Genomic DNA, 20,589 nt, shown 5'->3' with positions numbered 1-20,589 from the left:
ATTCTTGTCTCCTAAAGAGATCACGATCTTGGGCTTAGGTTAACTTTGCCCCATTCCTCAAATCATCGCAGTCAAAGAGATCATCCAGTGCACCAAGCTCAGCCTCTGTCATCTTTACAAGTCCATCGCTGACGAGGTCCACCTGCAGATCCACCGAGCCCTCCGGAAACACACGCCAGCCAATCCCAAAATCTACAGACAAGATCGTGCAGCCATCACCTCCCTTTTAAGTCCAATTACATCTTCTAAACTGACAAGGGCAGTACCACTTTGTCAAATGCAGACTTTATAATAACTGCGAAGTGTGGGATATCCTTGACTTTGGTTCATACCGTCCCTTTTGCAAGGACCCCCACCATCCACCGAGAAGATGTTCCAAGTGTAGTATATCGCTGTGAAGCGAGGGGCGGGTATAAATCTTCGCTGAACTCGAACAAAAAACACAGTCACGCTGTTTCTGTTTCACAATTATTATGGAGCCATTTTCTTTATTCCATTTTCCTCCATTCTTTCAACTACTCCACGCTCCAACCCTCCCAGCCATCTCAAGTAAATACAATTGTAACAACTTAGTCCCCGGCCACCTGTGGTCTGACCCGGTGACCTCGGCCCGTCTGCCCAGATACCGGTATATTTTTTAGATCGGCCTCGGGACCGACTGGTAATCACATTTAGCGCCCTCTATTGATCATTATTTATGTCGCAACCATAAGCCCCCTCAAAATAATTTCACCACAAACTCCCCTACTGGGACGATCGGCTCCCGAAGATCGATTGAATATTTTGGAATGAGACCTAAACAGGTTCTTATTAACTGTAAATGAGAGAAACAATCTGTGATTATCCTTGCAACAACTTATTAATGTTTAACAGCATGGAGCGTCTTCATCTAACAACAACTCATCATGAATTGTAAACATTACTTAAATCGCTATTGTGAACTATTACGTTTTCCTTTAACTTCGAACGCATATTGTTCCGATAACTACAAAACAAACAATAACAATCATGGGCAAGATCTCATGCCTGCTTATATTATACACTTGAAATCAAACTGCAGAACGTCTGCTAACAATAATCTTCAAACTACTAGATACGAAACTCAAAGAATTTCAAAAGCTGTCGGAGAGCCATCTCATACAGTAACATTCCTTTTTTTTTAGTACAAGAACCATCGAATAACCTTGATTTCTTATCACTTACAATATGACATTTCTGACGGCAACATAAATTTATTACGAAATTTATACCCAAATGCGAGATTCAAAGAACTTCACCAACTGCCGAATGTTCTTTCATACTGTGCCATTCCGGCCGCATTTAGGTGAACGCCGTCGAGGATATACCGAGGATTTCTCAGTCCCCTATGCTGCCATAAACCACCAGCGATCTTCAACAAAAGTTGACAGTTGCATAAGATCATTGAATCTCTCCACCCGAAAAATTCTTCAAGTGAAACCTGGCCACCCCGTAAACTTCCCGTCCGAGGTATCACTGGTAGGAACACTATTACCTCTGGATTAATGTCCCTCTTGGGTAACTCTTGTACAAACTGACAAACTAGAGAATGGACTCGCTCAGGTTCCATTTCTTTTGCACATAAATCATTCGTACCCAAATCTAAGATTAAAACTGAAGGGTTGGCCTGCCGTAGAGAATTAAAATACTTTTGAGATCTTGCCTGGATTCTACCTAGAGTGAGACCGCCCTCACCAATGCATGTGACAGAAACTACACCACGTTTTAACTCAATTTCAAACTGAAAACCTCGCTTCATCTGCAAGCGTTTCACAAAACTATGCCCGAAGAGGACAAAACCCATTTTTTCTAGGAGGTGCTGTCAAGTCAGGCGGGCACTCTGTGAGAGCTGGATACCCCAGTCCTTCCCCAGAGTTATCACCAAAGACTTTCTGCAGCCCTGTTCAGAATAAACAAAAATCCAAAAACATACATATTACCTTAACAATCACTAGTAATTTTACAAACTTACGTCAAAGAGTCAAGAATCAGATTAACTTAGCACTGACCAAGGAAGATGGTATGGGTTTCCATGCACCCCTTTATTGACCCTTTGAGACTGACGCATGGGCAATGGCTCATCAGAGCCACAACGTGGCTCCCCTACTTCTTCATTGCCAACCCCTCCAAGGTTTTCTATGGGTTCAGGGGCAAACTCCCAATCCGAATCGTCATCTGATTCGTCGCTATGTTTATCAGAGTCGGGATCACTCTCGGTCGTGGGATCTATGCGCAAATATTTCCTATTGATAGGCACCTCTGGTCCCCCTGTTATTGGACGGATTTTATACACATCCCTGTGTTCATTTACCCAAGTCACCACATAGGGGTCATGCTCGTACTTATCTTGCAGCTTGTGGCGGCCACTGAAGGCACATCTTCTTTTCAAAACCTGCGCGCCAATACTAATGGGCTTTACATTAGCTTTAGAGTCATATGCCATCTTATTCTGGTTAGATCTCTTGACTACCCGGTCTCGAACAAGATCCCAAGCCCTGCCCAACAATTTGGACTGTTCATTAACAAAGTCTTGACCCCAGCTACTGTTGGACCGACCTAGCATCTGATCTAAGGGAATGGCGGGCTCTCGCCCAAACATCAGAGTGTAAGGTGCTATACCTGTTGTACAATGTGGGGTTGTGTTGTAAACGAATACAAGGTGAGGAAGCATAGCTGGCCACTTCCGCCGCTCAGGCTCGTCTATTGATCTGATTAGCCCAAACATGGTACGGTTGAATCGCTTGGCCTGAGCGTTGCCTTCCGGATGATACGGTGTAGTTCTAGTTTTCTTTACACCATACAGCGCGCATAGTTCTCTGACCACTTCTCCTTCAAAGTTACGCCCCTGATCACTATGCAACCGATGTGGAATGCCAAATTTAGTGAACCAGTGATCTCGTAAGGCCCTTGCAACCGTAACTGCCAGCTGATTTTTACAGGGGACAGCTTGAACAAACTTTGTAAACACATCTGTTTCAGTCATTACGAGGACGTCCTCGTAACCACCGTGTCCTCGATCAACCTTTACAAAGTCGATAGCTAACACCTCAAGTGGCTTGAATGCAATAAGATGGCGCATGGGTGTTCTTGTCTGGGGCTCAGCAGCCTTAGCTATAATACATTGCCTACATTTACCGACATGCTTACGCACAGCAGCTGCCATTTTGGGCCAATAAACCCTCCGTCTCAGCAGAGAGCAGGTTCTTGTTACACCCTGATGTCCCCACTTATCATGGCATCCTGTCAAAGCTCTAGGCTGTTAACTCTTAGGCAACAGAATTTGGTCTAATTCACCATGCAAAGGATCCACAACGCGACGGCAGAGAACACCATCTTGCTCAATGATTCGCGGCCATTGCCAGAGCCAAAACTTTACTTCCTTGGGCTCGCCACGCGCAGAATCATAAGTCTCCCCATGTTTCCATTTGTCATCCCAGCGCTTCCAAATGAACCTCAAAGTTGGATATGCCCTTTGGAGACCAGTCAACTGTTCGGCTGTCCATGATGGGAAAACACCAGGGGGCCCTACAGCCCTCTCAGCCCAATCTTCCGTCTGTTCTAGGTGTTTACGCGCCCTGATACGTCCTAATTGCACTATTGTGGAATGAAACTTATCTCGCATTACCTCTTCGGTCTCCTCGGGGGAGAAATGACCAGGGTAACGGCTAAGGGCATCTGCACAACGGTTACTCACGCCCGACCTGAACTTTACCTCGAATGTGAAAGCTGCTAGCTGCGCAACCCAGCGCATTTCGCATGCGCCTAACTTTGCTGTTTTCAGATAAGACAGGGGATTATTATCCGTCAGAACAGTAAAAGGAACCCCCAAGAGGTAATCCCTATACTTGTCAACAACTGCCCATTTAAGGGCCAATAGTTCCAGTTTAAACGAACTATAGTCAGGATACTTGGCCTCAACGCCCCTTAACCCACGGCTAGCATAAGCCACTGGGTGTCTCTTGCCATCTTCATCATCTTGGCACAAACAGGCCCCAAGCCCTTGCAGAGAGGCATCTACTTCTAACACAAACGGACGCGTAAAGTCGGGATAACTCAACACAGGTGACTGCGTCAATGCCTCCTTAAGAGTATCAAAAGCAGTCTGTGCTTCTGAACTCCAGATGAAATTATGAGCCATGAATTTATTACTACCTTTTACCAATGAGGGGACCCTTGCATGTAGTGGGGCCGCGATCTTTGAGAAGTCACGAACAAAACGACGGTAGTACCCCGCCAGAACAAGGAAAGACCGTAGCTGAGCCGCTGTCTGAGGTACCGGCCACTCTTGGATTCTCTTGATTTTGTCATCATCCACAGAAACGCCCTTGGATCCAACCACATGTCCCAGATAGGAAACTTCAATGCGGAACAACTTACACTTTTCGCCCTTAATCTTCAGTCCAAAGTCGGCCAACCTCCCAAAAACCTTGTCCAATCTTTCGACATGATCTTCAACTGTAGGGGAAAATACTAAGATATCATCCAAGTAGATCAACAATTCTGAGAGGTTCATATCTCCTAAACACATTTCCATGACTCTCTGGAAGGTCCCGGGTGCATTTACCAATCCAAACGGCATACGTGTGTACTCAAATAAACCGAATGGAACCCGGAATGCCGTCTTGCTAATAGACTCAGGGTCCATGGATACCTGGTGATATCCAACGGTAGGGTTGGCTTATTGGGTGGCTATCGGTAGTGTGAATTTGATGTGGGACCTTATCACAACATCCAAGATCAAGTGAGCTCTTTGAAAAAACAGAATCGTGTTTCTTAATCAAATGCACAAACTGATCCTGCTGTTCCCTACTAAGCCCAACGCACATGTCGATTTTCAAACCCCGGGGCAAAGTATACTCTGAACAATCAGAAAAGATGTAAGTTTCCCGAGTGTCCTGTTCAGTTCCTCCCCCTAATTCAATGTCCGGATCTGTGGGGTCATCTGTCTCCACATGATCGAAGGCCTGATGACCTACAGACTCAAAAAGGATGTTATTAACTGAAACGTGAATCCCTTTTTCATCTTCATTCAGTCCTACACTCGGCCTAGGTGATATGTCAGTTAAACTAGCCAACTGTGTGTGAGGGGGAATTTCGAGTACTTGCATTCCCAGATTCACAACAAGAACGTTAACTGTTTTACCATTGGTCTCTTCACATGAGTCATATACGCGACAAGCAGAACCCAGACCACTCAAACCTGCATCTAGGGTTCCGGTGGACTCGTGTCTCTCTCCCCACAGACCCTCTACAACCACAGTTTTTCCCTTATATACACCTGGAGGAGCCCGAACTTGGCATGTGATAGTACGTACTTCCCTAGGTAACATGTTGATCGGTTTCTTGCCTGTACGGACAATTATTGAACTCACAACCTTTTTGGGTCCGTTATCTTGCTCTGCCACTGGATTTTTAGTTAAACGGTACCACTGAATAGCCATTGCCCATGCCTCAGCATCTCTTTGCTCAGGATCAATTACGAAGTCTTTCAGCTGACTCAGTATATTACACCCCACCAACACTGAACACTTAGCATCAACTGCCTCACCCCCTGGAATATCCTTAACTACAAGGAAATGTGCATCAATCTTACGGTCATGTATCACCATTGGGACATTTACATATCCTTCAATTGGGATTTCTAGGCCTCCTACCCCACAAACTCGCAGGTAGGTTCCAAGCGATTGCACTTCCTTAAGATTATGTGCCAAATGCTTCCTATAAAAAGAAGCCTTAATTAGGGATGTTTCTGCCCCAGTATCAAGGGTACAAGTTGTTGACACACCTGCCAACGTGATATGAGCCTTTGGGCTCTCCTTAACAAGCTTAGTAAGCAATTCATATACCGACAATTCACGCAATGTTTCCCTACTTGACTCACATCCTTTGGGTGAGGCCTTTGATGTCGCCTCCTCCACCACTTGGCCTACTGTGGTGGAGGCTGTTGGTTTAACCCTTGGGAGTCTGCTCGTGAAGCCCCCGCTGTTGGCTCTGTGTTATCTGTCCCTGCACTAGACTGTCCCTGGGTTGCTAACCAGGACCTGCACTTGGCCTTGACATGGCCAGGGCGCTTGCAAAAGTAGCAAATGACTCTGCTCCTGAATGCCGCCTGATTGCCCTGTTGCTGAGGCGATTCAAGCTTCATGTTCCATGATCTTAGCCAATTGTTCTTGTTGACCCTGGATACACTTAAGCATTTCTTGTTGTTGCTGCATTATCTGTTGCCATTTTGGTTCGCTGTGCGCAGCTGCAGAAAGAACACAAGCAGACTCCCTGTGATCAACACCGGTAGGTGTGTCACTTTCATTGACATCATCATCATCCTGTACTCTAATTTCCCTAACCTGAGTCCGACGTGTTTTGGGTGTCTTCTCAATATCCCGGAAAAGCTCAAGAGCACAATCCCTTATGTCACTAAATGACTGACCTGGCTTAGCCAATTCAAGTCTCCTAAGTTCAAGGCGAGCAGTTGGGTCCCGGACCCCTGCAACAAATTGACGAATAAGGACTTTTTCCCTTATCTCCTTCAGGCCCAACTTTTCACTAGCTGCAGCAGCCTCTAGGATCCTATTATGTATTCTCATTAGGGATCTTGAGTAACCCATGAGGGACTCATCCTCATGTTGTGTTCGGTCATACAGAGTTTTCTGCAATGACTGGACTGTTTCTTCATCACCAAAATGGCGACGGAGAACCTTGATCATCAGGCCCTTGTAATCAGACTTAACCCCTGTTGTAATATTAATGTGGAACTACATATTCATATTGTGCGCACAGCGCATGAACACAGTGTGTGTGTAATGTGGCTATACTCTTGTTGCATCATGGCGGAATAAACGCACTACGTCCAAGTGCCTGGGAACCTGAACAAACCTTGTCATGCTATCACTACATGGTGGCAGCGGTAGTGGACACTGAAATGCGGCACATACGCCGCGACCAGGCATCGTGCTAGCTAAACGCCAAACGCCTGCGAAAGACCGCCACGGACAGAGCACGGATCGATGTCCAGCAGCCGACATCGACAGCGATCGGACTGAGCCGACACTGCACGCGAAGAGCCCCGTTCACCAGCGGCCAACGTGACGCGTGATAGCCTATACGCGCCAGCCCACACTGTACCCGCAACGACCACAGACTGGCCGGAAGCGACCCAGTTTTCCCGTTCAGTTTATCAGGGGAAATTTGCCGCATAGCACATATCGTAAATGTACATGTGCTGAGGGACCGAGTCAGCGTATGCAATCGACAGTCACGGACAGAGGACAGGGCGATTGTAAGTGTTTTGTCCGAACCTTTTGATTGACAAAGTATCACTGAGTGTACATGCCGTACATAACTTTGCGTTTTGCATGTGAACGCCATTGACTTGTGTGCAGCTTGTTGATAAAAGCAGTTCCGGCGAGCCATACCCTGGAACTACCCCCGCGCACACGCTTATCGGGATTTGACCTTTGACCTCACCTGAGGCGAACCACGGCCGAACCAGTCATATTGTTCCGCCGATTAACGCTGCAGCTTGCAAACAGCTGGATCTACCGGAAAACAGCTGGACATACCGTAAAATAGCCGGATCTACTGGAAAACAGCCGGATCTACCGGGAAACAGCCGGATCCACCGGAAATCAGCAGGATCTACCGGAAAACAGCCGAATCCACCGGAAATCAGCAGGATCTACCGGAAAACAGCCGGATCTACCGGAAACGGCCGGATCTACCGCAGGACTTACCGGGATACAGCAGGACCTACCGGACAACAGCAAGATCTACCGGAAAACAGCCGGATCTACCGGAAACGGCCGGATCTACCGCAGGACTTACCGGAATACAGCAGGACCTACCGGACAACAGCCGGATCTACCGGAAAACAGCTGGATCTGCAGGAGTGCTGGAACCACACAACAGCAACCTGAACTATTGGACAGTATTGATCGACTGGACTGATTTTTTCCAAACAATACTGCATGCCAGACTCAAACTGAACTTTACTTACATTGTATCTTGGTTTACATAATGATATACTGGTGTTAAGTATTGCATCACATTGCCATAAATTGTTTGTGTCTTTATATGCCCATTGTTTAAAAGGTAATATATAGTACCAATATTATCTCACCTGTATACTTACCATTATAGTGGATTCCCCACAGGCACAGCCCGTCCCTTGTTAACCATGGCCACAAAATTCCCCGAAATGCAGTGGGATGCCAGTGATCTGGCAGAAGAATTTAAGATTTTCCGACAGAGAATTGAATTATGTCTTGCTGACCAAGATATCACAGACCAAGCCAAACAAGCAGTCAAAATCAAGATAGCCGTTGGAAAAGAGGGTCTAAGGAAAATCAATGCCTCCAGCCTGACTGAAGATGAGCAGCGCGACCCATCCAAGCTGTGGGATTTGTTTGAAAAACAACTCAAGGTGAAGCTAAACTTCAGGATCCACCGCTTGGAACTGATGCGTTACCGACAAAAGCCCAAAGAACACCTGGATGAGTTCGTCAACAGGTGCCGAGCGAAGGCTGTTGAATGTCAATTTACTGTGGAGGAACTCACTGAACGAGTAGTTGAACTCGTGATAGCCTCTACACCCTCCGAGTCCTTCCAAAAGGATCTGCTTGACAGACCCATTGGCTACAGCATTGACGAAATGCTCATCGAAGGGCGGAAGTATGAAGCCATCGTTGCCGGCAAGCAAAGTTTACAGTCCATGGAGACCGGTGGGGCGTCAGTGAACGCCATATGGTCCAAGAGTCGAGCTTGTCGAAACTGTGGGTTATCACACCCACCCAGACGGTGCCCCGCATACCATGATACCTGCAAGGCCTGTGGAGCGAAAGGGCACTGGTCCAAGTGTTGCAGAAAGACGAGAGCTAGAAGCAGACAACGCAGAGGATCCAAGTCACCACGGAGAAGACGCAGTCCCTCCGGGGAGAGACGACGCAGTCCCTCCAGGGATAGAAGGCCCCAACAACGAAAGCCCAAGGGCCGAAAAAAGGATGAATCATCGACACCAAACACTACTGAGCAGGAGACAGATGTCCATCAGTTAGAATACACGGACAATGCGTACGAGGAAGTGTTCCACGTTGTCACTGTCCCAGACTTCCACAAGAAGAACGATAACACGGGTAACGAAGCCTACAGGATGCTTGATGTGGTTTGCCCTGACCTTGAAGGCAAGCACCGCCTTAAAGTCAAGATAGACACCGGAGCTGGAGGTAACACACTTCCACTCAGAACCATACGACAGATGTATGGAGACACTTGGAGATCCCAAGTCAAACCGGTGACAACCAAGTTAACCGCATATAATGGAACACCGATACCCTGTCTGGGCAGCATCGATTTGCTCTGCAGATACCAAGATCCTACATGGTCAGAGAACAGATTCTACGTCGTCGACGTCACAGGCCCAGTGATTGCAGGTCTGCCCATGTGCCGTGACATGGGAGTCGTGACGATACATGCTGCCAGACTGACGTCAGTACAATCAATTGAGCAGCTGATGGAGGCGTATCCAGATCAGTTTGACACCATTGGAAGTTTCAAACGAAGGGCGACATTGTACCTCAAAGAAGATGCGGTACCCCATATTGACCCACCCAGAAAATACAGTGTGCACCTCAAACCAAAGTTGAAAGTGGAAATTGACAAGATGGAGGCGCTGGGGGTAATCAGGAGAGTGGCGCATCACACAGACTGGTGCAGTTCAATCACCACGAGCCTCAAGCAAGATGGTTCCATTCGTGTGTGCCTTGACCCCAAGCGTCTCAACCAAAGCCTGCGCAGGTGCCCCCACAAAATCCCTACGCTAGAGGAACTCAACCCAGAGTTTTCCCAAGCCAGAGTCTTCTCTAAACTTGATGCAAAGGCCGGTTACTGGGCCGTTCACCTTGACGAGAAGTCCCAGGAGCTCACCACCTTCCGGACGCCGTTCGGACGGTATTGCTTCCAGCGTCTGCCATTTGGCCTCGCCATTAGCCAGGATATATTCCAGCAATGCATGGACGAGATAGTTGACCAAGTTCCCGGATGTGTCTGTATAGCTGACGACATAGTCGTTTACGGCCGTACTGACGAGGAACACGACGCCAACCTTAGGAACCTGTTCGAGGTTGCCGGACGTGAGGGTCTTGTATTCAACAGCACCAAATGCAGGATTAAGACAAAGAAGATCAGTTTCTTCGGGTCCATATACTCTGACGTCGGGGTACAGCCAGACCCAGGGCGGGTTGAGGACATACACAACCTCCCCACCCCCCAGGACAAGGAAGACCTCCAAAAATTCCTTGGTCTCATCACATATGTGTCTGCGTACATTCCCAACCTCGCAGACAAGGCAGCGATCCTCCGAGATCTTCTCAAGAAAAACATCCCTTTTGTGTGGCAGGAGGACCACCAAGCAGCGTTTGAGGCACTGAAGCTATCGATCACAGCGGACGCATGCCTTCAGTACTACAACCCTGAGATGCCAACGGTACTTGAGGTTGACGCTTCACAGAAAGGGCTGGGAGCATGCCTCACTCAACATGGCAAGCCTATTGCCTTTGCATCCAAAAGTCTCTCACCGGCGCAGAAAAATTACTCCAATATAGAGAGAGAAACGCTGGCACTGGTGTTTGGCATAGCCCGTTTCCACAACTACCTCTTCGGGAAGGAGTTTGTGGTATACTCAGATCACAAGCCGCTAGAAATGATCTGGAGGAAGCCCCTATCTAGTGCACCACCAAGGTTACAACGCCTACTTATCAAAGTGCAAGGCTATAACTTCACCGTGCACTACAAGCCAGGACCGACAATGATCTTGTCCGACGCCTTGAGCAGACTGCCAAACCCGAAGAAGAACGAAGACATACACCTTGACCGACTGGTCGGTGGCATAGATGTCATTGAAGGACCAGAGCTCAAGCACATCGATCTCCTTCACTTTGGCCAGACTAAGCAGACCCAACTGCAGGTGCAGACCGCGCGTGACCCAACCCTGAGTTCCCTAACCCAAGTTATCTACGCCGGCTGGCCTGACGAAATCAAGGAGCTACCCAGAGATCTAAGGCCATACTGGCCCTACAGAGATGAACTGGGAATATCCTGGGGTGTCATCTTCAAAGGGAAACAAGTAGTAATCCCTGATGATCTACGACAAGACATCCTGGCCCAGCTCCACACGGGACACATGGGAATCGAGAAAACACGACGTTTGGCTCGAGAAACCGTGTACTGGCCAAACATCAGCCGTGACATCGACATTGCTGTAAGGGCATGTGAATACTGCCAAGAAAACCAACCAAAGCAGAAGAAGGAACCCCTCCATCCCCATGAGATCCCATCCACCCCATGGACCAAGATAGGCACTGACCTGTTTGAAATAGGTGGAGATGACTTTCTTCTGATCATCGACTATACCTCGAAGTTCCCAGTCGTCCACAGGCTGCGAGATACCAAGAGCGCAACGGTAGCTGGTGTGACATCCCGCACACTTGGCATGTTCGGAGCGCCAGCAGAAATAATATCGGACAATGGCCCACAGTTCGTTGGAGCGCCGTACCAGGACATGTGTGCTTCGTGGGGCATAAGTCACATCACATCTTCACCTCGATACCCACAATCCAACGGTTTCGTGGAACGTGCAGTGCGGACGGTCAAGACACTCATAAAGAGATGCCAAAAGTCGAAGCAGAATGTTGATAAAGCACTTCTGAACTTGCGAGCTACTCCCATTGATTCCAAACTGCCGTCTCCTGCCGAGATTCTGTTTGGCAGGCCACCTTGCACAAGCTTGCCAAGCCGCCGCCCATACACTGAGGCACGACACGAGGAAATGAAGGATGCCCACGACAAGAGGCGTGACCGAATGAAAGCAGATTACGACAGGAGATACTCAGCCAATGAGCTCCCACCTCTCCATGTTGGGCAGAAGGTCCGGATTCTTGATCAGGATTCTCGGGCTTGGCTGCCAGGCGAGGTGACAACCGTGTGTAGAGAGCCGAGGTCGTATAAAGTCGCCACCCCAAACGGTAGCATATTGAGACGTACTCGATCCCACCTCAGAGAGATGACAGATTCACGACACTCTATCACTCCCAAGCGTGTCAGATTTGCAGACACTGAGAAAACCAAAGACCTCAGTAAGCAGCACAAACTCCCAAATCATAGCAACAACGCAGCTAGGGCAACCGGAGATACTCCACAGACCACAAGGTCAGGCCGAGTAATTCGCAGACCAGTGCGATACATCCAGCAATAAGGCCATCTTACCCAATATACCCCAAGCCCATGACAATATCATACTTGCAGAGTGTTCATTGTTTAAACGTTTTTCAAGTTGTTTTATCTAAACTTTTGATTACTTAAACGACTGAGGGTAGTTAACCTCAAGAATTTGATGAGGATGAAAGTTTGACTAGCATGTAACCAGTCAGTCCGCAGCGCACTGAAAAGCTGTTCATTTTATGTGCGCTGTATGCATGGCATTCCGGTGCGTGACCTCGTTTTGAATACTTAATGAGCTGTCGACGACGCATGGAATTCGGTCCGAAATATCCATTTTATTTGTCAACCATCAATATTATGTATATTTTCTTTTAGATAGAGAACCATTCTGTTGTATTATCAAATCAGATTGGAAATTACGTGAAATTTAGAGGGAGAAATTTGTAACGGAAAAAAACTTTCGAATCTCAACGAATTGGCCTTCAAAAAACGACGATATTCTCCATCTTCTGACAGCAGCCACAGCTCAATTTCACACCAACGTCAGAGATAATACTATATTTTATCCAAATATTGTCGATTTCGCTTTGATCTTTAGCTAGTCTAGTCAGGGCGCAGAAAATTCTAACGATCTTCAAAAACCCAACAACGAAACATCCCGCCATGACAGTGCGTCGTTTTCCCGTGCCCTCATTGGCCAAAAATGACGTCATCACGAAAGATTTCATAATAACGTGTAGTTCATGTATCCATGTTACAATACGCACGTGGAATTTTGTGCAGGGACTTACGGTAGGATTTGAACTATTTTGTTGTCGCCGTAGAACCCTTCGGAAATTATTCATCTGTTAAGTTAAATGTGTCCAGGGCCAATGTAAGTTAACACTTTTAGACGTTTTTTTCTTCAAAATTGTATCCCCTTTATCAAATAATAAAATCCAAAATATAACAAAATGTACATGTGACAAAGTTGAAGTTATTTAAGGATATTTGTTTTCTGTATTTATTGAAGACAATTTTGAAAACACAACTTATAAAAATCCTATAAACTTTGAGTTTATGTTATGAACTGTTTTGTATAAGAACTGTTTATTTTCATATAAAATGCCTGTTGTATTTATTTAATTCTAAATTTTAATTTTTAATTGGGCTGACTCATCTTTGATGACAGTTTCTACAAACGTTTGTCTTGACCAGGACAATTTACTTTTATTTTTTAAATAGATTTTTAATTATTGTCGAAAGATTTTTATAATAAAAATAATAAAAATAAATAAACTTACATGTACATGTACTTGCAAGCATTAACATACTTGATCAGTTTTGTATAATATTGTTACACCATCACATCCTTGCTTTGAAACACTCATGGAAAACTCAGATAACTTCTTTTCATGACACCTCACATCACAAATTGCAAATACATGTGTTAATAATACCCATGTTTCCAGTCAGAATAAAAATCAGCTTGCATAAAGAAGGGAAAACATTTTTCAAAAATGAGTTTTGGCATACATGTCTGACAACATCTGTCTGGATAAGAAATAAACGTCAACAAAAATCAATAGCAAATATATCATCAACTCTCCTACAATCTAAAAACTGCTAAAATCTGGTAGTAACAGGTTCAATTTAAACAATTTACAGTGAAGTGAAGATGATAACAATAACCACAGTTTTGGCATAGTGTCACTAATCACGATTATGTACATGAAGCAATATTTACATGTAGTAAATGTTAGATAATCTTTGGTTGCTGTCTTTGGCATGGTATCCGTGGCATGACTTTAAATAACCGTGTTTAACATGGCAACAACAAATGGTGATGATGTTGTTTGCACAACGCAGTACATATAAAGGCCGGATCATACTCTGCGAATGCAAATTCAAATTGTTGACGTCACGGCACTGCAATTCCACAAAAGTTGAGCATGTTTCAATTCCGGCAAATTTGAAGCGAAGGTTTCATGATGTCAATGTCGCTTTCCATTCGCTACAAGTATATGAACCGGCCTTTACACTGAAGTACAAAAATCATAAAATCTGCACACAGGAACTTAATACTGCATGAATCTGAGTCTCAGAAAACATTCTTGTGTGAGAGATGATAAATTGTCAATGTCAACGACATAACATGAGGACCATGCCAACCAAGGCACTGAAGTGAACGTGACCGTTCCCGTGTTGGAGGCGATGAAACTGTCGACAACTGAGGACCGAGGCATTGAACTGGCTGGAACAGGTTCCTGTATTGGTAGTGAATGAAAAAAATATGAGGATTGTAAATTTATCGAAAGGATTTTCTTCACGACTTTTCTTTGTATGACCAAAAGCAAATTAGTGTATAGCCTATAAAATGCACTGTATGTTGTATAGTTTTCCCAGGGAATTTTCCAAAATTAACTGAACAAAAACCGTTTCGGTAGCATTAAGAAACAAATTTACATTATTTGTAAAATATTAAAAACAACTATCTCCATGAAAAGCAGACATCCATACACGATAGAAGTTGATAGAAATGGATTTTGGTGTAAATAGCTAGGAAGCTGAACAAGAATGTATGATCCCATGTTGTAATGAAATGAAAAATTGTAAATAAACAAATTTGTATAGGCCTAAATTGTGAAAAAATGAGCAAAATGTACATAAAATTTTTTAACATGCATGACGAATTGACTAGATCAGCCACCCCCAACATGCCCAAAAATGCCAAAAATCCCTAAAAATTACATGTGCTCGTGTGCACGATGATTCACACTGTACACGCTCCGCATGTACAAGCCGAAAGAAATGGCCGAAAAACTTCAAATCTCGCGCACGAAAAGTGTCGTAGAAAAAACTACAAACATGTCGCCACAAGCTAAAATACATATCAAACGAAAGCTCATTGCTTCCTTAATCGATGTGTGGTGATCATTTTCGTCATTATTACCTAGTCCAGTCAGGGCGCAGGAACTAAAAACACAACAAAAATAATCCTCAAAATCACACCCCAACTTCGAGTGAACAAAATTCCGCCAAAAACTTACTGAATCTCGACATATTTTATATCATTCGATTCAGAAAAACGTTCGCTTTCGACTTACCACGCCATCTTGGAGACCCGCTACTTCATTTGCAACGTGTAGTTCATGAAAAAAAAGCTGCCAAACTCTCGCAATAACACGTGTAAGTCTCGTGGCCGATTCGTGACGTAGCCCGTGCACATAAAGTTCGGGATTTGACCTCATTATCGCGTGCGCTGCGGACTGACTGTAACCCTTCGATATAACGTTAAATCATAGACCTGTTACTTGGAGTTACAGTTGAAGAGTTTTAATAGTTACATGTTAAGAGTTTTTGATGTTTAGAGCCGTTTATAGAAGTTCAAGTTCCAGCCCACCAGAAACATGTGAAGACATTAGAAATTAGAGACGCAACACAATTAGTTGTTATTTACCCATCATTTTTATTCAGTAACTTACCACATTAACACATTAACTTTCAACCTGTGCGGAAAGTTGTCTAGTAAATGTTAGAATCCAACATTGTACTTTCAAAGGGGGGAGGATGTTGTAATATTAATGTGGAACTACATATTCATATTGTGCGCACAGCGCATGAACACAGTGTGTGTGTAATGTGGCTATACTCTTGTTGCATCATGGCGGAATAAACGCACTACGTCCAAGTGCCTGGGAACCTGAACAAACCTTGTCATGCTATCACTACAACCCCCTCGTGACATTTGATTTCTTCCCTAGCAGTACCGCTTAAATGGTTCACCACAACCTGTGCTTTCTCTTTGTCTGGGATTTTACATTGTCGGCAGTAAACCTCAACTTCCTCCAGCCACTCTCTAATAGTGGGGTCACCCGGTTTCACTGGCCGACCCGTAAATCTAACTAGTTTAACAGGTCTCTGAGGTGTTGTCTTGGTCTGTTTCAGTGCTTCGGTTAAGCCTGACACAAGGCGCTCAACAAGATCGGTACTTGAGGTAGTCATAACTGAAATCCTACAGATTTACATTCACAAATCAATGTCAAAATCTAGGTAATGGAACGCCCACAATGAAAATCTAACCCCAGGAGAATACCAAGTGTTAAAACAGTCAATCAGTAAATGACAACACTATGACAGTTTGAGTATCTAACCCTTAAACATGCCCAACACTTCATGTATCTATGTACACACATGTAACTCACATGAAACTGCAAAAATGAGGAAAGTTATAGCCTACAGAAAACACATTCTGTCCGTCAGTTCGTAATGCTGCATGTACTTCACCCACGACACAGACTCACCACACCAGCTGTCTGCTTTCCAACCGTCCCGCTTTCCGCACGTTGACCTCGGTGCCTACAGCAATTTTCGGCTAGCCCCGGCGAATTTCAAGACCGCCCGCTCTGCAAGTCCGCCTCGATACAGCGGATTTTCCCCGGCGATAAGACCGTCATTAGCCTCCCGTCCCGGTACAGCGGATCTTGACTGGACCGGCGAACTTCCAACACTGTCCGTCCGCTGTCAAAAGTTCGGCCCCGGATGCCCACAGCAACTCGGCTCGGCTAGCCCGACGAATGTTAACACCGTCTGCAGTCCATAGGTCAGCCCCAGGTGAAGCGAATGCCGACTGCCACTTCCAACTTCAAGCACCACCGTCGACCGATGAGTGTCGTTCCCTCAAAACTACAGCCCAGGCTGGTGTCAACACTCTGTCTCACAATTTTTGTTTTCTTGTTTTTCGTGTTCAACTTCGAGTCAAGCACTAAGCCAACCCCATCCGTGTTACCAAATTTGAAGTATATCGCTGTGAAGCGAGGGGCGGGTATAAATCTTCGCTGAACTCGAACAAAAAACACAGTCACGCTGTTTCTGTTTCACAATTATTTTGGAGCCATTTTCTTTATTCCATTTTCCTCCATTCTTTCAACTACTCCACGCTCCAACCCTCCTAGCCATCTCAAGTAAATACAATTGTAACAACTTAGTCCCCGGCCACCTGTGGTCTGACCCGGTGACCTCGGCCCGTCTGCCCAGATACCGGTATATTTTTAGATCGGCCTCGGGACCGACTGGTAATCACATTTAGCGCCCTCTATTGATCATTATTTATGTCGCAACCATAAGCCCCCTCAAAATAATTTCACCACACAAGGCAAACTGTTCATCCTCCAGGGGTCTGGCAACATCCTCCAATCTTTGTACAGGCAACTCCTACCTAACAGCTCGAAATACCTAATCTTTTTCAGACAACCAATGATACAAAGCCGGATTCTCCAGTGCGCCCCGTCGAGGCCTCCAAAGGGGACCCCACGCACAACACAGCCAGACACCTCACCAAAATGCTTCACCCACTAGTTAGCAACACCAAACACCGCATCAAGAATCTGAGAGTTTGTCATCTTCACCTCAGACCTCACCCTCCAGTCAAACGCTGTCAGAGTCACTTACGAAAATGTCCTGTGGTATTACCACAAAAAAGTACCACAGGACATTACCACAGGAAAGTTATCGTGGTTTTTTGGGACATTACCACAGCACTGTTCCTGTGGTAACATTCCTGTGGTACAATTCCTGTGGTGACAGTCCTGTGGTACAATTCCTGTGGTAACATTCTTGTGGTAAAATTCCTGTGGTACCATTCCTGTGGTAATATTCCTGTGGTAACATATTCCTGTGGTAATATATTCCTGCGGTAACATTCCTGTGGTACTTGTGTGTGGTACATTCCTGTGGTAATGTTCCTGTGGTTCATTTGTTATTATTTCTGTGGTAAATGTTCCTGTGGTACGTTGATATTTATCCTGTGGTAAATGTTCCTGCGTGTCACAAGTGACTGTATATATTTTCCTTAGTTTCATTTATTCATTGAATTGATTTATTTGGTTGAGTGGTTTTGAGTGTTTGTATGGGTGTGTGTGTATGGATTCAGTGATAGGTTGTAAGTTCCAGTGATGAATATTCAGTATTGTTGAGTAAGTCATTCATGGTATGTGGGTGTGCCAAGGAAAGTGCTTTGTTCCTCGTGTGTGCCATAGTTAGCAGAATGAGTGATCAGTAGAGTATGAACATTTGCCAAATGCCTTCCAAAATTCCTTGCATGGGAGTGGCTTGGGGTTTTGCCTATGCTAAGCTGCTGCAGGCACTTGCTCGCCAGACACACGAGAGAGAGGACCTATTTTGTCCTGAAACTAGAATCACACAGCTAGTCTGATTTTTATTGTCAGCTTTAGCCTGAACAGCCAACAATCACAGTTCTATACTGACAGTCTGTGGTCTGCATAAAAAGCTGACATTGTATGCAACTCCGAGAGAGTTTCGAAGATGCTAACTATGGCACAAAGAATGGGGATATATTTCTACCGAGTAGAGTGAGCCTCGCACTACCCTGAGAAACTGAAGCTCTTGTCAAGGACCCCTACCTCTACCGGACCCCTTAGACCGGAATCTGAGTGATGCTGCATAGAGAGTTGGCAGGCTGACAAGGACCTGGCGGCAGTCACCTTTATGATTGTATAAAATAACTGGCGAAATACCATAAACTTGATTTGAATTTTGAATGTGAGAGTGTAAATATTTTTAAATCAACAAGATTGAAAGAAGGATTAATAATTATTCAATTTTCCCGAAGATAAAATTTGATGTGGTATTGGTAATCTAAATGATTGAGATTAATACAGAAAGTAAAGAAGGTTGACCAAAAATTGAAGAAGTGTTTGAATCAAAATTGAAGAAGTGTTTGAACCAAAATTGAAGAAGTGTTTGAACCAAAATTGAAGAAGTGTTTGAACCAAAATTGGAAGAAGTGTTTGAACAAATATTAAATAAGTGTTATTGAAAGAGTAAATTGTGATAGAAACAGAAAGGTTTCATATTAAACAGAAGAGAAAATTGATAAACTTGAAGTGAATTACGATTTGTGAATTTTGAGGTCAAATTGAAGATACCGTGATTAATAAGTGAATCTAAGAAACGAATTGTGATTGAATTTAAGAAGTGAAAGTTTAAAATTTCACGGGTTAATTGGTGATTTGAAGTTGTGAATTGTTACAAGTTGAGAATTAAAGTTATTAGAATTAATTGTGGTGATAAAACACTAAGTGTCAAACAAGGAGTGTTTGAGTTAAAGATTCACGAAATTTGAAGGAAAGTACAGAAATTGAAAATTGGAGAATAATTAAGAGGTGAAGATTTGAGAATTGAAAATTTGAAGAATGGATAGATTTAATAGAATTGAGTGATAAATTTGACTTAAGTGATCAACCTAGATTGGACTATGCCATTTTGTGGAATTGAATAATTGAATTACGGGTACAACTCATCTAGATATCGTGAGCTATTTTACTGATTAGATTTCTGAATGCATTGATTACTGAATTTTAGAATCTCAAATAATTTTAGTGCAGCTCATGTAAAATCCTCTTTCTAATTGTGACGTCCATTTTATAACTTTGAAATCGTAAATTTGGAGACGAATACTTGAGATTTTAAAACTTGTCTGGGCCCAAATTTCCGTTCGATCAGTTGAGTGTAATTTCATATCATAGTTTTGGGAATTGTTAAATTTTGATAGTGAATAAAAGACAGTTTAAGTGAATACGTTTGAGAATCCAAGATTGAGTTGACCTTGTTTTTATTTGTCTGTGTCCCCATGTACTTAGCGTGTTCAGTTCCCTCTAAAATAATGTCCGTAGAAAACCTCTAAGAGGTAGTGTGACACTGCGGTGCATTTGCTATTGTTCCTGTGGTGAATTGACTATGGTATAATGTTTTGTGGCAATGTTGCGGGGAGGGGGGCATGTTCCTTTGTTAGTTTCTGCAGTACCTGTTCCTGCAGCTGTGGTATTAATGTATATTTGATAATGTTCCTGCGGTATTAATGTTCCTGCGGTATTAATGTTCCTGTGGTAATTGCTGGATGGGGTTTCATTGTTTCCACTTGAACGGGATCCTTGAGGTAGAAAATCCATGGTTTCTTCTTCACATGTACCAACATCTTTGGTGGGAATTAAGTCAGGAAAGCTGGAAAAGAAAAGAAACAAACTTGTTAGATTGTATGAATCAATATGGTGTTCAACAACGGAAAAAAATGAGCAGATGTAGTTTCCCTTTTAAGTTGTGTTTAAGGTGCAGTCAAACTCAAAAACAATTTTGTACATTTCTGTATTATGTTTCATATAAATAAAAATTGAACAGTCAACGTTTGAAATAATACCAAAGAGTGCATGCAACAATTAATCACTTACGTATGGATTATTTGAGGTAACATCCTCTGAATTGATTATTAACTTGTGTGTAATTTACGAATGCAGAAGTTAAACCATGCGAGTAATTTCACATGGTCATGAGCAGATGGTGTTACTGAAATTCGTCCAAGTTCCA

The 20,589-nt window shown here is 44.2% G+C and overlaps 2 protein-coding genes and 1 long non-coding RNA gene across 3 annotated transcripts; 1 reads left to right on the top strand and 2 right to left on the bottom strand.

Annotated features, from left to right (window-relative positions):
- Positions 1-34: 34 nt before the first annotated feature.
- LOC119726358 lies at positions 35-4,663 on the bottom strand. The gene is made up of 4 exons (XM_038198014.1): positions 3,952-4,663; positions 3,644-3,789; positions 2,083-2,944; positions 35-192 (listed from the first exon to the last, which is right to left on the bottom strand). Exons 1-4 carry the CDS (start codon positions 4,661-4,663, stop codon positions 35-37), a joined length of 1,878 nt encoding a protein of 625 aa, XP_038053942.1.
- A 3,528-nt stretch (positions 4,664-8,191) lies between these two features.
- On the top strand, positions 8,192-12,262 carry LOC119726357 (uncharacterized protein K02A2.6-like). The gene has a single exon (XM_038198013.1). It carries the CDS (start codon positions 8,192-8,194, stop codon positions 12,260-12,262), a length of 4,071 nt encoding a protein of 1,356 aa, XP_038053941.1.
- Positions 12,263-13,204: 942 nt separating this feature from the next.
- Positions 13,205-15,478, bottom strand: LOC119726509. Its single transcript, XR_005270832.1, has 2 exons — positions 15,315-15,478; positions 13,205-14,474 (listed from the first exon to the last, which is right to left on the bottom strand). It is a non-coding gene; the product is annotated as an uncharacterized LOC119726509 (long non-coding RNA).
- Positions 15,479-20,589: the final 5,111 nt, after the last annotated feature.

The sequence above is a fragment of the Patiria miniata genome, unplaced genomic scaffold, assembly GCF_015706575.1.
Source record: "Patiria miniata isolate m_02_andy unplaced genomic scaffold, ASM1570657v1 HiC_scaffold_2, whole genome shotgun sequence".
NCBI classification, from domain to species: domain Eukaryota; kingdom Metazoa; phylum Echinodermata; class Asteroidea; order Valvatida; family Asterinidae; genus Patiria; species Patiria miniata.
Note: the sequence above shows the minus strand (reverse complement) of the source record. Positions and strands in the feature narration are given on the sequence as shown.

What these genes read in the sequence shown, in the direction of transcription:
- LOC119726358 (XM_038198014.1), bottom strand. Translation starts at nt 4,663, where the DNA reads ATGGACCCTGAGTCTATTAGCAAGACGGCATTCCGGGTTCCATTCGGT. An exon ending in CCCAGTGGCTTATGCTAGCC is followed by an intron (nt 3,790 to 3,951) that starts GTGGGTTAAGGG and finishes ATCTGAAAACAG; the next exon opens with CAAAGTTAGGCGCATGCGAA. An exon ending in TGATGAGCCATTGCCCATGC is followed by an intron (nt 193 to 2,082) that starts GTCAGTCTCAAA and finishes TCTTGTCTGTAG; the next exon opens with ATTTTGGGATTGGCTGGCGT.
- LOC119726357 (XM_038198013.1), top strand. Translation starts at nt 8,192, where the DNA reads ATGGCCACAAAATTCCCCGAAATGCAGTGGGATGCCAGTGATCTGGCA.